The sequence below is a fragment of the Crotalus tigris genome, unplaced genomic scaffold, assembly GCF_016545835.1.
Source record: "Crotalus tigris isolate CLP2741 ecotype Arizona unplaced genomic scaffold, ASM1654583v1 scf7180000024434.1680833, whole genome shotgun sequence".
NCBI lineage: Eukaryota > Metazoa > Chordata > Lepidosauria > Squamata > Viperidae > Crotalus > Crotalus tigris.
The window spans coordinates 1,469,593-1,486,505 of record NW_024100602.1 but is presented as its reverse complement, the minus strand read 5'-3'; the positions used below and the strand labels follow the sequence as shown (position 1 = coordinate 1,486,505).

Sequence of the window (16,913 nt, the reverse complement as noted above, 5' to 3'; positions counted from 1 at the left end):
CACTCTATGAAAGCAAAAGTTGGACGTTGAAGAGGTAGGAAAGAAAGAATATAGATGGTTTTGGAGTTGCAGAAAATAAGAAAAGAAGAATATTGAATTACATGGAACTAAATGGTGTAACTGCAGCTTAATGTGAAAAATAATACAAAAATAGTACAAAGTCATCTGTATAACAATTATTCTTTGCTGTTTTATAATGTCTTTAAGCAACTTAATGTGATAAATATACAGCAGGCTTCATTTTTTTTTCTTTTATACTGCTATGTATCATGTTGACTAAAATCAAAAGGGAGGTTTATGCCTCCTCCTTCAGCTGTAAAATTCACCCTTCATGTTCTGAAAAATATCTAAACTAAATTGGCAACAATGGAGGGTGGATTTTTATCTTGCTTTAAACTGAAGAGAGAAAAGGAAATGTTGCAGATATAAAATTAATCCTTCTGCACTTACATACTGTGATCTTCTTCAGGTCTCCAAATAATGAAGATAATGGGAGGATAAAGTAAAACTTGAAGAGTAGCTGAATGCAGTTTGACCTTCAGAAAGAGGGGGAGATATATTTGTTGGGAGTCCCAATAAAGACAGAAGATAGTACAGAGGTCAATTCTGAAGAGAAAACTGCTACCAGAATGTGGTATTAAGTTAGATAATCAGATAAAATATCTTACTGCAAAAACAGGATTGCAGAATTGTTCCAAGTTTTTAGAATATAAATAAGCAATTACCAATGGTATAATAACATGGTATATAGTAAATAAATAATTATGGTTGTTCATTTAAAAAAGAAGAAACTCAAGAGAGGAAGGAAAGAATGCAAAGAAGGAAATGCCAGGTAGAAAGGGGAGAATCTTTTCAACTCACATTCTTGAAGCCTCGGTATAAGACTTGTAGTTCTTTGCGGCTAAACTTAGTTTGTTCCTGTAGTTGTTCCAGACCCTCAGGCCGATGACAAACGGTGGAGAGCTCAAGCTCATCCTCTACGCTGTCTGTTGGAAAAAGAAGAACCTCAGAAGTATAGTAAGACACAACCTCAGTCTCCTCCTCCCTTCCCTCACTCCATCTTCTTTCCTCTTGAAGATACTGATTTTTTTCCCAATCCTCAGATTGACACAAAAGGGCTCATTATATTTGACTGAACATAAGAATAAATGCCTCTTTTTAATTTTCTGGTAAAAGAACCTATTTTAAATATGTATGCATGCTACAGAACTTCTGAAGATACAGCCTTAAAATAGAGGCAAATTCAGAGCCCCAGTGATCACACCATAGGTTAGAGGAGGAGTTGACTACTAGTCTATTCATAATAGAGCTCTATCAACCAAGTTCCTCTGTTTGTTATGCTTAAAAGGAATCAAAATGAGAAAAATAAATTTCAGGACAGGTTTAGATGGGAACTGGAGGCTATAGCTTACCCTATCATCCATGAGCACAAGAAATGAATAATATATGCTTGCCACTTCCCTGTACAATAATAACTTCGAGGATTTACATTCCATTACATGAGAAAACACATGAAAAACGTGGAATGTTGTTAGACAACCTAAGGCATATAAATCTACAAACACGTGGGAGAAATATTTACAGTAGGCAGCAAAGCTACAAATATGCTCTGGATACTCAAAGAGCTATCCAAAGCATATTCATTATCCAACTCTGCCCTAAGGCCATACTCAACAGTTTCTTAGTGATTTAATGCAAACAAACAAACAAAATGAAATGTCTTTTAAGACAGAGCGTAGAAAGTTTCAGGCATTAAAAAACACTGCCTTTTTGTTAAATTGCTGATAGATCATTTATTAGTTGCAAGGCAAGTAAAACCATAAACTAATTCACAAAAGCCAAGAGAATAAATGTTAGAGGTGCAACACACAAGCATTACTACATATGTCTCTCTCCGCCAGTTTTCTAGACTCAAACACAAATATGTAAAAAGAAATCTGAAGCTGTGGAACTCTAATCCTGATCCTTTAGTCACTATGTGTATTGACATTAGTAAATCACAGATTCTCAAGGGTATTTAGTAAATCACAGCAATGAACTCAATAAGCTATTGAGAATTGCAAAAGAACCCTTGTATTCTCATTTTAAGACAATCTTCAGTACATTGCTTGAAGTATATATTGAAGGGAAGTGTGTGAGTGCAGATAAATACATATACAATAGATATATTGCAAAGGTCCCTAATGAATTTATTTTTCCTAGGGGCTAGGATAAAAACGTATCTCAAAATCAAAAAAGAGTGGAAAGAAAAACAGTTTATTTCTTATCATTTGGACTATTTAAACTTTGCACAGATCACTAAAACATCCTGAAAAAATAAGCCAGGCTTTGGCAATAGCATACAACTATTATTACCAGTAATGAGTTGAACAATCTGAATGTGGACGTTAAGCACATTCTTAACTTGTATCTGGCATGATGTTAATAAATACAGAACAAACCTGTCCACAAAGCTTGGTTTACAAAAGGAAAAGGAAAAGATCCATCTCTCAACAAGAGTTAGCCAGTACTTTAGGATTAAATACACAAACTTGATGCCCATAATGGTTCTGCACACTGTAGTAAGCACTTACAGAAGGTAACAAAGACCCAATTCCACCACAAAGCAATGGTACAATATTAGTAGCTCAAATCAGAAAATCTGCCTTGAATATCCATTTTGTATCTGAGGTATTACTAACACGTAATTATTATTACAATATACATTTGATCTAAAATTTGTTTTAAGAAAAGAACTATCTAAGGATTTTATATAAATTCTGTACAGAGGGAATCCTTCCCCCCCCCCTTCCTGGATATTATAATGTCACAACACAGAGAAAATAAAGAGGCACAAAGTATCACTTGCTTTCGCTGATTGAGGGGATGGATTTAGGCTGGTGGCAGCAGGGGAGCAGCTTGAGGAACCGCTGCTTCAAGGCTTTTTTAGCATGACCAGATGGATTGCCTGCAAGAAAATGACAAGCGCCACAAGGAATTAACACATCATGGCGTCTTTTATCTAACCCAATCATACTCTCTCAGTCTCAGTCATAATAAGCATGGAATAAATCAAAGAAGACAAACATGCATAACCTCAGTGCTGCGCAAAAAAAAAAAAAAAGTCCAACTTGGTTACAGCACAAAACTCTCCTAAAACAAATAATCATTCCTCTCAATCAAAGTGGATTGTAGGAAATAAGTAAAAAGATAAAAAAAGGAAAAGAGCACAGATGTTTATGTATCCTCTTTTTCCACCAGCAGCATTTAGAAGCCACAATTTAACAGTCTCAAATCCACCTACTGAGCATGCAGTGACATCATGAAAAAACTTCATATCTGGGCACCCCAAGTGTAATACACACTGGCAGATTTTGTGGAATCAAGGAATTGATACTTGGAAACATACTATTACCCCCCCCCCCGCACAATTGCTAGATAATTAATAAAATTAATAGTATAGTTGAATCCTGCCACATTCTCAGCTCAGGCATGAAAATTAAACAATCGCAAGATGACTTCGTTTATTTCTTCCCGCCATTTGTAGTTTTGTACATTAAGGAGGCACAAAACTACATTTGTGACCATATTGATGCAGGTCTTAGTTTTAAAATGTAATTCTAAATTTGAGAACACTAAAAGGCAATTAGTTATATATGCATAAGTCTGGAGCAGGTGTAAAAAGATTTAAAACAAAAATTAGAAAGCAACATAGTTAATTCATTTGAGCAAAAGCACTGAGAATGCAGCAACTGATCATGCATTTCAAAAGAACAAGTGGTATAGGAAACCACGTACACTATATTTCATTTATTTTTGCTGTCCTGGCTTTCATTAGTTCATTACTCTCTTGGCAGCTACTTCGAACCACAGATAATAATTGCAGTTGAAATAATAACTTTAAAAACTAGTCACTCTCTTTCTCTCACACACACATTTTTTGTCCTTGTTCAGATCTAATGTACATGTTAAACTAGTTGATTTCTACCATGATATTAACTAGGAAGAGATAGATGATTCCTACACAGAATATGTACATCATTTGTCACCTTTTTATAAGCACACACCTGGAAACCTTAGCTGCATTTGCAGCAGTTGACCACACAGCTTTATGATCAAATTGCCCAGAAAATAACCTCTAAACGGGTAATAAATAATAAATCAGCCCAGAAGCAAATATAGCTTCATTCTGATCTGCAATGTCTAGATAAAAAGTACTGCATAAGAATCTGTCAGTTTCATTTTCCATGTTTAGAGTTCCTGTAAGTTGTTTAATAACTTACGTAGGGACATCGTAAAGAGTATCAAGCATGACTTTGGCAAGCCATGGTTTTTTTTTTATTATTATTTTTTGCTAGTATATCTTAAATTTTCAGAAATGGCTACAAGAGCTACATTCTCCCTTTGCTGTCTTGAACAGAAGTCCACCATGTGTCTTTATTTGTCCATATCTTGGCCTTTTTAATCCTGGACTGTAAAAATATTTTCACCCCATTTCTAAGCAGTAACCTGAATAGCAGAAGCTTCCTACTTCGGCCTGTTCTTTCATGCCAGTTTTTCCCATCACTGATCCTTTGTTTAGTCTCCTGTAATGCTCCCCAAATGTTAGCTCTGGTGACTGGACCTTTGGATCTTTTTCAATTTTGAAAAGTGTGTGTGCATGTGTGTGTGGGGGTATTATTCCTTTCTGATACATGCTACTATATCCTATTATAGATTGCTTGCTTCATGGCATAGACTTTAAACTCTCAGCTAACCTGAACTCTGTAGTCACCTTCTTAGAAAGTAATCATATGAAAAAATATTATCAATGGGATCATATGAAAAAATAATCACCAGCTTAAAGGAAGCTGGGATGCCAAATGAAGAATTTACTATAAAATTTCAAAAAGAACACAGCTACATAAGTATCTACATCCCGAGTCATAATCATACCACCTTCAATGAACATAATGAAAAGAATTTCCTTCCTAAGGAGAATGCTTTACAAGAACACTGTAGTACAGCAGTTAAAGTGTGAACTAGCACCAAGGAGACTCAGATTCAAGGCCATCCTTAGCTACGGAAACTCACAGGATGATTTTCAGCCAGTCCTCCTTTCTTAGCTTAAGCTATTTCAAAAGCTTAAGCTATCTCAAATGCTATTATGGGAATAAAATGAAGGGAAATTCCCAGGTAAACTGCATAAAGCTCTGGGGGGAAATGGATATAATTCTAACTAATTAATAATATACTGCCTACTGAACAATTATTATAGTCCCTCTAAGGTCAGCCATTACAAATATAATTTACCTCAGAAAATATGTTCAAAGAATAGAGTGAATTGACTTATTATTATATTTTTCATATTAAAATCAACTTCTGAAAGCTCACTTAAGAATCAATCAGTGGAACAACCTGTCTCCAGAAGCTGTGAATGCTCCAACACTGTAAGTTTTTAAGAAGAGACTGGACAGCCATTGTCTGAAATGGTATAGGGTTTCCTGCCTGAGCAGGGGATTGGACTAGATGACCTCCAAGGTACCTTCCAACATTATTATTATTATTATTCCTCTATTAAGGTGTTTCAGCACTACAAATGGATGTGTTGGCATATTTGTTGCAAAGAAAGACACATTTTTGGGTTTGGGGAATGGTGGGAGGACACAGAACAAATAATATGCATTGTTATCATATACAGAGGGGCATAACATGGCAACCAATGCAACCCTCCTTTTTTCTGCGAAAACAATGCAAACATTTGAATCAAATTATAAACTCTTACAATGTATCCAAAGTCATCCACCTAAAAAAACCCACTGCACAGACATGCATTTATATATATACAATGCAGGAAAAATGTTTGCTTCCATCTCATCTCATTTGGATAAAGAAAAATAAACTCAAGTCCTTTTTCAACAGACAGTTTTTAATATATATATATATATATATATATATATATATATATATATATATATATATATATATATATATATATTATATATTAAAAACTGTCTGTTGAAAAAGGACTTGAGTTTATTTTTCTTTATCCAAATGAGATGAGATGGAAGCAAACATTTTTCCTGCATTGTGGGGTTTGTTTGTTTGTTTGTTTACAGATCTTATACAACCACGGTATCTCATACAATGACTCTGGGTGGCTCATTACAATCTATAAAACTTAATTAAAAACCCTTCCCCTAGGTTTTACTTCTTACATTTAACCTCCAGGTCAACCAGTTCTTTATTTATGCATCCAATATGCACAATATGTTATTTAAAATCAGTGAAAGGAAAATAATTGAAGGGAGAAAGTGTAATGACTGAAACAGAATAAAACTATTCTGTAACAAGACACTAGCTTTGTTGCAGGTCCCAGGAAATAAGCCTGGTTTGGAGTTTTGTCCTGTTATCTAGGAATGGGAACCTGATGGACCTGAGGAAGTCTAGAGGGTTCTCACGACTGTAAGGTTGGTCATCTGTTAGATCCATGTCCCTCTTGACCAGTGTTTCCCAAACTTGACAATTTTAAGGCATGAGGACTTCAACTCCCAGAATTCCACAGCCAGCAACGCTGGCTGTGGAATTCTGGGAGTTGAAGTCCTCATGCCTTAAAATTGTCAAGTTTGGGAAACACTGCTCTTGACTAATTAAAGCTGCCCAGGGAGTGTCATGTGAGTTGGTTCTGGTGGTGGTGAGTTCTTCCTTGGGTGAGAGGATTGTTCCTTCATCTCTTAAGGAGGCCCTTCTTCCATCCTCAAGAAATCTTCACATATATTATTATATGTGGGTTTTCTTTGCCATATTTCTTTCACATCTTTGTTAGAATACTTTTTGTGTATCTACATCTCTATCGCTATTATTCTTATGTTTTACTCCTTTTTATATAGTGTAAATATATAAATAATAAGAAAAGAGCCATCACTTTACCTCATATCTAACCTCCCCTTTTTAGGTAAGGTGCTGGAGGTGGTCATGCAACAGGACCCCGAATGATGTGGATTATATGGAACCCTTTCAGTGAGGATTCAGGCCTGAATATGAGAGGTTATACTTTTAGATGATCTCTGCAGGAGCAGTACGGTAGTTGTGCACCCATCTTGGCTCTGTTTATCTCTCAGCGGCCTTTAATACCATTGCCATAGTTAACATCTGGATCAGCTCTAAGGCTTAGGGATGGAGATACTGTATTATGCTGGTTTTCCTCCTTTCTCCATGGTCAATACCTGTCAGTGGTGATTGGAGATATCCTGCTCTTGACTCCTACTGTGTGAGGTGCTGTAGAGTTCAGTGCTCTCTCCATTCCTATTTATATTTACAGGAAGCCACTGGATAAGCTCATGCATCATCATGGAATGAGGTATCATCATTACACTGATGATACTCAGTTATACATCTCTGGCCCTGGCAAACTGAGAAACTCTGTTGGTGTCATATCCTGATGCCTGGGGATGCCAGGAGTCTGGATGAGGCACAAAAGACTTCACTGGAGCCCTGGCAAGATAGAATGGCTGTGGGTTTGGGGCCTGCCAATTTGGGTTCTATATCATCTTTCATCCTGAGTAGAGTTGCACTGCCCAAAACAGACCCAGTATGCAATCTGGGGGTCTGCTTAGAGATCATCCTGAATTCATGACTCCTGTTTGAAGAACAGGTGACAGTCATGACTAGGAGGGCCTTTGCATAACTTCATGTTGTGCCCCAGTTGCACCCATGTCTGGATTGGGAGGCTTTGCTTATGGTCACGTATGCTCTGGTCAACTCCTGCATAGACTACTGTAGTGCATTCTACAAGGGGATGCCTTTGAAGAATATTTTGAAGCTTTAGCTGGTACAGAATGCTATGATGCAGGCAGTTACATGTAGCCCTAGAACGGCATTTGTTATACCTCTGCTCTGTGAGCTGTAGTAGTATCCAGTTTGCTTCTGGCTCCAATTCAAGGTGCTACTTTTAACTTCTAAAGCCTTTCATGTTGTTAGGTTAGATTATTTGAGGGACCACTCTTCCTGATTACATCTGCCAAGCCCATCAAATCTAGCAGAAGCATATTGCAGGTCCTTGTCATTTAGGGAGTAATATTTGATGGAACTCAGGAGATGAGCGTTTTCTATCATGGTACCTGCTTTGTGGTACCTTAAACTCTAGTATCCAAACTGCTGGTAATTTTCATTCAGACATATTGAATGGGAGGTATGGCCTTATGGGTTACTCAGTTGATTCATATTGTGACATCCAAGCAATTGATTATAATTTATTGACACTAAATTTAGCACCTATTTTTAATGCCAGATGAAGACACTGTGATTCTCAAATGCTTTAAATTGTTTTTCATTATGTGTTATATTGCTATTTTATTGTTTCTGTCATTGTCCCTTATTTTGATATTAAGTACTTATATTTTAAATATATTTTTGAAATGACAGACCATTCTGATGAATATAAATGAACGTGTTAAAATACATAAAGCATATGAATAAAATATTAGAGAAAAAGAAAGGAAGATTGCTGGAACAGAACATGTTAAGTTACTCCAGTTTTTCTGCAGCAGTTATAAGTCCCTTATGCCTCCACTTGTGATTTCAATCCTGAAAATATAAACTAATGATAGTGCTTTATCCCATTCTTACCTAAATGAGAATTCATGCCTCTTGCTGTCTATGTTACAATTGTATTTCATTTTTTTCTGTACTAACTTTTATTCTAGTGACAGGTTTCTTCTGTTTCACATTACTTATGGCTGGTGAAAAGCATTATGCCTCTATATTTTTATACTGCTGGAAAGGGCAAAAAAGTATAATATTATTTTAAATCTTAAATAAATATTATATCACTAACATCGGTCAGTATCCTTACAAAGCATCTAATACTGCTATAAGGATCAGCTTATACAGAGGTTAGGTGGCACCAAGTGGATCCCCAAAAGAACCCCTTGCAAAACTGTTCATCTCATGGCAGGTGATAGGTAAAGAAGACAAACATATTGGTGAGAAGCTAATAAGAGTAAAATAAACTGAAATCTTAGAGTAAGCAAATGAGAACAAACCTGGAATGTGTATAGTTTTTGTTATCTCATGTAAATTTCTCATCATTGCTTTTGGCTCTTTGCAACTGGGCTTGGCAGGTTTTTGATATGGCTAAAAATTCCTTTTTAAGGTAAATACGATAGAGAATTCTCAGTAATTATATGCTACATTTGCAAAACATGATGAGAAAGGTATTTTTTAATATATTTTGGTTCATTTTCCATGAAAATAAATTCCACAGAAGAGGCATAGAACAAATAGGAAGTATCAAAACAGCTAAAGGCATGCCACTCTAATGTTTCTGATAAATATGTGCTTTTCTTTTAAAGAGAAGCTTAGTCCACACTAAAATTTACTAAATTTATAATTTGGATTTTATCACAGGCATTACAAGAGGAAACCACTGTGGATCAAGTTATTCTCAGAAGCTCCATAGTGCCTAATATTATCAATGTTTATGTTGAACATGAACCCAAACAAGAAAGCAGCATTTAAAAAATAAGGCAGGTCCTGGAAGCGCCTCTTCTGATCTCTCCAGCGAGTGGTTGGCATATGCTGGGGTTCCCATTCTGCACCCAAGAAGTTTTAGAAGTTGCTGGGAAGTTTAAAGAAGCACTAATCTACATCTTTTTGCGGTGGTGGTGGAGAGATCATCCCCTGATTAGTAGTAGCTTCTTACCACCTTAATTCACATTTTTATTCCACAGCTGGCTCTCTAATTGTGCCCTTCTTCCTAGTGCACAGAATCACGCTTGTCAATTTCAGTCAGGACTTTTGTTTAGTATCCACTGCAGACTTATGCACAAGCTTCTTGTAGTTGGACTTTTATCTCTTCTTTCCTCCCTGCAAGCTCTGTCACATCCTCACTTAGGCACACACTTACTCTGTTTCCTGCCAATTGTTCTTCTGAATTATTGATGCCAGCATTTTAAGAGCCACAATCAATAACACCAGATTTTCAATCTGCCCTATAGTCCCTCTCTCTTTCTATTAATATGTCCAGGTTTTGGACCACCAATGAGTTAGCCAGTTTGAAGCTTGTGGATAGTAGCAAAGATGGTAATGTCCTTCAAAACAATGGGTTCTAAGGACAGCACTCCAGACACCATTAATCCCTGGCATTGCCTGGCATGGTTTGTGGTGGAGCTTTCCTAAACTATTAAAGCACAACATTTTGTATCCATTTACAAAAAGCTTTTATCAGAAGTTGTTTAAACTTGGTGTTTTTGTGTGATTAGCTTACACTCACAGCTTGCCTATTGAAAAACTCCCAGTAGTCCTCAGCTTACGACCAGTCACTTAATAGCCATTTAAAGTTATGACAGACTTCCCCAAAGCTACTTACAACCTATTTTCAAGTTTACTTTTAGTTTCTTGCAAAAAACACACATTGAGGAAAATTGATTCATTTAACAACCATGGCATTCACTTAATGACTATGCCAATCGCTTAATGACCATCAAACAAATGTCAAAAAATTAGGTCCAGTCAAGGGATTTCTCAGCTTACAACTTCAACAACCTACGACTGTAATTCCACACTCAATTACGGCCATAAATCAAGGATTACCTGTATAGCTTTTCAGTAGCTATTATAAGCGATGACTATTTAACAAGCTAAACTTCCTTTTAGTAATTTCATTTTAAACCTTCATCTCCATCCAATGTCAAAAAATGCAGTGAGAATATTTCTTGCTCAATAATCTGGCAATGACAGTTGTACTATTTTCTCTGTGTATTAATAGATTGGTAGAGAAAAGAAAGACATTGGGAAGATCTGGAAAAAGATTTTTGCTGCATCATAATAAAGTGATTACAGTAAAGATAAAGGATTATGGTGTATTTTTTCCCAGAGTAGTGCCCTTCAGATGAAATACAATTTCTATTATCTTCTGATAGTATGATTATATCATGTCAGCATTATGGACTACACTATATAAAGTTTTCAACATCTATTTAAAATAATGAATAGAAAGAAATCAGACATCAGAAATGATAATTTCAAAAAAATCAATGAGGGACATTTCACCAGCCAGAGCACCTCATTGCTGACCTCAGAGTAGTAATTCTTTGGAGGGAAAACACCGTAAGATACATTATGTAGCTGAACTTATTTTATTAAGGAGTTTATTATTTCTTAATCACCTTAATCTTTATCACTGTTGCTTACCATCATGCATATGTTAATTAACTGATTCAAGACTATATATCAGTGCTTCTCAACCATGGCAACTTTACAATGTGCTGACTTCAACTCCCAGAATTCCTCAGTGTTGCTGGCTAGAGAATTCTGGGAGTTGAAGTCCGCACATCGTACAGTTGCCAAGGTTGAGAAACACTGGTCTATATCATGTTGAACAATTGTTTTGTGAATGACAACTATCAATAGATAAATCATTGATTTTCTGTTCTTATTTTATTTTCCTATATTTTTTTCCTTTTACTCCCCTCTTCTCCATCAGTTTATCTCTTGGGAGCCATGAAAACTTATACTATATTAAATGTATCAGTTCTCAAGGTGCTTTAAGATGCAACAGATTAACACAAAAAACTCTCTGGAAACTTGTAGACTATGAAGATCGGGTTTTTTCCTTCTTTTTTTTTTTTTTTTTGCTTGCTGCATCAATAGTCTCCTGATTCAGCAACTCTCACCCACCTCATTTTGTCCCTTTTTCTGTTGGGCAGCAGCCAGAAAAAAAATAAAAAAACAGCACACTCTTTGGCATAACCACAGATATAGGGTGATTGATTGTGGTGGGCTGATGGAGGGATTCTATCCATTAAAGTTGTAACCCATTAGAGGGTTTCATTTCACCAGGGAGCATGATACAGCAATGCTTGGGAATACTCTCATGGTCAAATATAACACGGGGAGAGAGGTAGAGACAGTCTTGAGTGCCAGGGACATGAGAATCAGTTTGGGCACAGTTGTAGGGACTGACCTACATGAATGTTCCCTAAGCCGCCCCAATAATGTGCTTCCTTGTTGGGAAGAAGGAAGTCCATATATGATATAGAAATCTGGAGCCTCAATATATATATTAAATAAAACACACACAAAAAAATCAGAAAGGGTCTTGACTGGCACTTCTCCTTCCTCAAAAAGTCTTCTGGGGAAATAAAAGTGCTGCAGTTTCGTTCTAGCTCTGGTAAGAAGAGAATCAACAGAATTCACCAACTAGGGATTCAGTCTCTCAAATAAATTTATCAGGCTATTGTTTACCAAGGAAAAATAATGCAGAAGAAAGCAATTCTGCCAAGCTTAGGAGTGAATATTGCTTTGATCTCTCCTAATACAGTGATATTGTAGGCTATATTTATGGCATCATAAATAGTATCTCAAGCTGTATTCGGCAGGACTAACACAAGATATATGTATGATTCCATACATAGGAGCCAACCTGACTAGCAGCTGGAATTTGTTTCACCATGGATGCTTATTTCAAGCACTCTATAAAACACCTGATTAAACTGGGTAACACAACCCTGTCACACCACCATCCTTCCCCTACCTGCCCAGCAGAGCATTTGAAACATGAGGAGACATTATTCTGTCTAATGACAGACAGAATCATATAATTCAAGGAAGTCATGTAGATCATCAGATCCAGCCCCCAGCTCAATTTATAGGGATCCAGATTAAAATTGTCTAATTAATTAATTAATCTACCCTTAATTATATGGGTAATTAATTTCTAGTGAAGGAAAGCAGACCACTTCTCAGGACAATTGATTCCAGCATCTAACTTGTCTTAGGAATCTTTTCTTAACACTGAAACTATTTTTTCCTTCCTACAGACTATTAGTCTGAATCTTGCATATTCTATCTTGATTTATTTTATTTTATTTTTTCATAAAATTTATATAGCTGCCCATCTCACTGAAGCAACATGTGGCAGTACACAAAAAATATGCAAACTACATATAAAAATAACCACAGAAAAAAATATAAAAAATTTATAAAAATATAAAAATCACATTAGCAGTAAGTATTATAAATCAGAGAAGTGGAGAATGGATTCTGACCCCCTCTTCTATAGCACTATGTTTAATTTATTATCTCCAGTCTTTTCTTCTCAATACTACCCATTTCACTCAGCATCTTATCACTGAATTTAGTTTTCTGCCCTGTTGCCTTTGTCTGAACCTTCTTAACATAAATAACTAGAAGTAAAGATAGTACCTGAGGTACAGTCTAGCTAAGGCAGCATAGAGTGGAAAAAATACTTCCTGTGCTTCAGAAACTGTATGTTTATTGAAGTAATTAAATTGCATTTGCCATTTTTTGCAGTTATATCACACTGCTGATTCATTTTCAGCTTATAATTCCCTACAATTCAAAGATCCGTTTTACATCTACTGTTGCCTAACCTTGTAACATCTGTACCTATCTGTGCATTTTCTTTTTCCTTGAAGATCAGCTTTATATGATTCCGTGGAAATGTGGAACCCTTCTATTAAAGAACAATATACTGTATACCTTTGGTCATCAGTTATGGGAAGAGAAAATAATAAATGGGCATTGCTTTACATTCCACTTGTAAGTTTTTAGATTAGATCTTACCATAATGCGCTAAACAAATCCTTATGGCATATTTCTTATTCTGTCTTCAAGTCTTGTTCTGCCATATTTAGAAAATAGAGAAGCTGGTTCTTGTATTTGCTACAGACAATTAGAAGATGTTCAGAGTCCACCTACTGCTCATAAAAGATTTTATGAGACATATCTAACAAATTGGTTACCCAATGCGTTTTATTAATCTCTAAGACAGAGCCAATCATTCAAGAGAGTCATAGCAGATTGAAGATAGACTCACTAGAACTGCCCTTTAACCTATTCTCAGAGAACAATATTTGTACTGTCAACAAGGTCAGAGAACAATATTTGTACTGTCAACAAGGTAATAATGAGAGATGTATTGTTCCCAATATTTTATTGTTAAAAAAACAATTAATTAGGTGTGGTTGAAGTCAGAAACTTGTAATAATCTACTGCAAACTACTATTCTAGATATGCTCTCTGCGCAAATTATGCAGCATTGGAGATTGAAAAATACTGCCACTAAAAAAGAATGTAGGGGAAGATAGATTTAACAAATTCACTATGGGCTTTTCCAAGTTGCAATGTTCAGAGGGTAGTCTTTTTTCCTGGTTTTAGCCCCTGCTCCACATCAGCTACAAGAACCAAAGGTTCTAGCCAATCCACTGTTTGATTCAAGGCCCAGTTGATGGATGCCCCTTCTTTACCCTTTGTATGCCTGCCAAGAATTCAAGTACAAATTGGTCTTCTTTCAGTGGATGTGTCTTTTGAGTATTGGGGGAAAACATATACACACACAAACACACATACTAGACCAATGTTTTTCAACTTCAGAACTTCAAGATGTGTGTTGAAGTACACACATTTAAAAACTGTTGAGACTGAGAAACACTGCATTAAACAGTTCTTCTGATTACTTGGAAAAACTCAATTTCACCTGATTTGGAAATTGCTTCTGTTCCCACTGCTTTTTTTTGTTTGTATATGGTCAATCTTTTCTCTGTTTAGGAAATATCTCTAAAAGGATGATCCAGCTGGTCATGAGTTATCTAATTAGCTTTAAAACCCTATTGCAAAGAGCTTAAAGAATCAGGTGTCAATAAATTAATCTCCTTTGGAAAGTCCAGGGCTTCCCTTCTGAAATTTGCAACTGCTTGTCCCCTCTTCTCTAAATGAAGGCACCACCTGTCCTTTTGCTGAGGTTGGCAGGAAGTGCAGATCCACTTAATTATAGTCTGATTCAAGAAGGAAACTTCTGGAATTTCTTTTTAGAAAACTGGCAGGGAGGGAAGGGACAGATTCAAGGAGCTGTGAATGTTGTTCCTAAATTTGTCACTAAATAAACTTCAGGTATAACAGAGCAGCAAATAGTTTTGACTTTTTGCTTTGCAGACGCTTCCTAACTGTATTTCAACCTGACAATTCTAAATGTGTCAAATTGCCATTCCTTTCACATAATCTACAGCCAGAAATTAAGTTATTGGTAACTCAGTATGATGAAGTCCAACATAACTTCATAAAATCAATTTAGAAAGACTGATCTGCAGCCATGGATATCTGTAACTGCAGAGGCATATCAACCAACTCATATAGTGGTAGAATAGAATAGAATAGAATAGAATAGAATAGAATAGAATAGAATAGAATAGAATAGAATAATAACTTTATTGTCACTTTAAATGTACATTAATCAGCACACGTTAAAATGAGATTTCATTGCATACAGCTCTCAAAGGGTGACTCTCTGCATACACTGCATAAACATGGCAAAAATATGCATATATCCACATACACACACACACACACACACACGACCCAGAGAAACAACACAGTCTAGTTCAGATGTATACATATACATGGAGAGAAAAACAAATCTTGCAGATTTACCAGGCAGATAGTATAGGGAACAAAGCTGTTATAGAATCTGGTAGTCCTGCTAGAAATACTTTGAAACCTCCTCCCAGGGGGGAGCAATAGAAACAGACCGTGAAGTTGGTGTGTGGGATCTCTAAAAATGCTTCAAGCTCTAAGCACATAGTGCTTATAAGCAGTGCCCTGAAGAACAGGAAGTGGGCTTCCTATAATCTTCTCAGTTGTCCTTACCACTCTCTCTGTCTGGACCTTCTGTCTGAGGCACTGCTACCACCAAACCAAACAGTGATGCAGTTTGTTAAGATGCTCTCAATCATACCTCTGTAAAAAGTGGCCAGGACAGAAGGAGAAAGATGTGCTCTCCTCATCCAATGCAGGAAATGAAGATGCTGGTTTGCACACTTCACTAAGGATGATGTGTGGAGAGACCAAGTCAGATTGTTAGTTATCTGCACCCCCCAGATAATTGATACTGTTGACCACCTCTACAGCTGCCAGCTTGATATAGAGTGAAGTATGGCTATGCCGGCTCTTTTTAAAATCTACAATGATCTCCTTTGTTTTATTAATATTCAGAACCAGGTTACTTCTATTGCACCAGTCCACCAGAGCCTTCCCCCCCTTTCCTATAAGAATCTTTACTGTCATCCTGGATAAGACTCACCACTGCCGTGTCATCTGCATACTTCACAATATGATTCGTAGCAGATTGGGCAAAGCAGTCATGGGTCATCGAGGTGAACAGTAATGGACTCAAGACACAGCCCTGTGGGGAACCTGGACTCAAGGAGATGGAGTTGGAAACTTTTCTTCCAACTTGCACAACCTGGGGCCTATCAATAAGGAAATCAAGTATCCAGTTACATAAAGGAGTATTAAAACCTAATAGGCCCAGTTTGTTCACCAAATGCTGAGGAATTATTGTGTTGAATGCCAAACTAAAATCAAGAAACAGCATTTGCACATGAGTATCCTTCTCCATGTGCGCCAAGCTAAGATGAAGCACACAGGAAAGTGCATCATCTATAGAGTGTTTATAAAGATGCAAGAGAAAAGAGAATGGAGCTCTGTAGGGTAATTTGTATCCCCATCTAGAAATGCACTTCTATATCCAAATTTGTGTGTTCATGCTTTATACAAAATTCAAATCCTCTCATCAGTTGATCTGTTCCTGAAAAACTGTACCATAATTCTCATCATTCTCAAAAAGAATATCTATGAGCATGCTGGTTGGGGATGATGGGGAGTACAGTGCAACTCCTGTAAGGACATCAGGTTGGGTTATGCTGTCATGTGTACATAATGAACAACTGCATTCATTTTGGTATAACATTTATCTAAGAAACCCTGAGGTTAAAATTTGGATTAGTCCACACCTTAATTATACTGTTTCCGCTAGTTAAATCACCTGGAAGGTCACTGGAAGTTCTTTTCCAGTAGAGAAATCTCTGGAAAATTCCAATCTCAAAATAACCAATAAGATTCTGAAAAAAATTATGACCAAGATGTGCATAAAGATA

The 16,913-nt window shown here is 36.5% G+C and overlaps 1 protein-coding gene and 1 long non-coding RNA gene across 6 annotated transcripts in view; one reads left to right on the top strand and one right to left on the bottom strand.

Moving 5' to 3' along the window:
- The window catches only part of KCNIP2 (potassium voltage-gated channel interacting protein 2), a 123,171-nt gene that overhangs the window by 8,040 nt on the left and 98,218 nt on the right, over window positions 1-16,913 (bottom strand). For 2 of the 4 annotated variants that reach the window (XM_039331140.1, XM_039331139.1), the window contains exons 2-3: window positions 2,849-2,947; window positions 862-986 (exon numbers count right to left, since the gene is read on the bottom strand). In XM_039331140.1, the coding sequence (XP_039187074.1) occupies window positions 862-986; window positions 2,849-2,947 (224 nt within the window). The remainder of the gene's footprint in view (window positions 1-861; window positions 987-2,848; window positions 2,948-16,913) is intronic. The other 2 variants (XM_039331143.1, XM_039331141.1) reach the window with 1 other exon arrangement.
- Window positions 1-16,913, top strand: part of LOC120302562 — a 44,641-nt gene that overhangs the window by 15,305 nt on the left and 12,423 nt on the right. Inside the window, exon 5 of one of the 2 annotated variants that reach the window (XR_005555165.1) lies at window positions 9,367-13,513. The exons of the other annotated variant lie outside the window; for it this stretch is intronic. This is a non-coding gene — a long non-coding RNA (uncharacterized LOC120302562). Of the gene's footprint in view, window positions 1-9,366; window positions 13,514-16,913 lie in introns of those variants that run through there. 2 annotated transcript variants of the gene reach the window in all.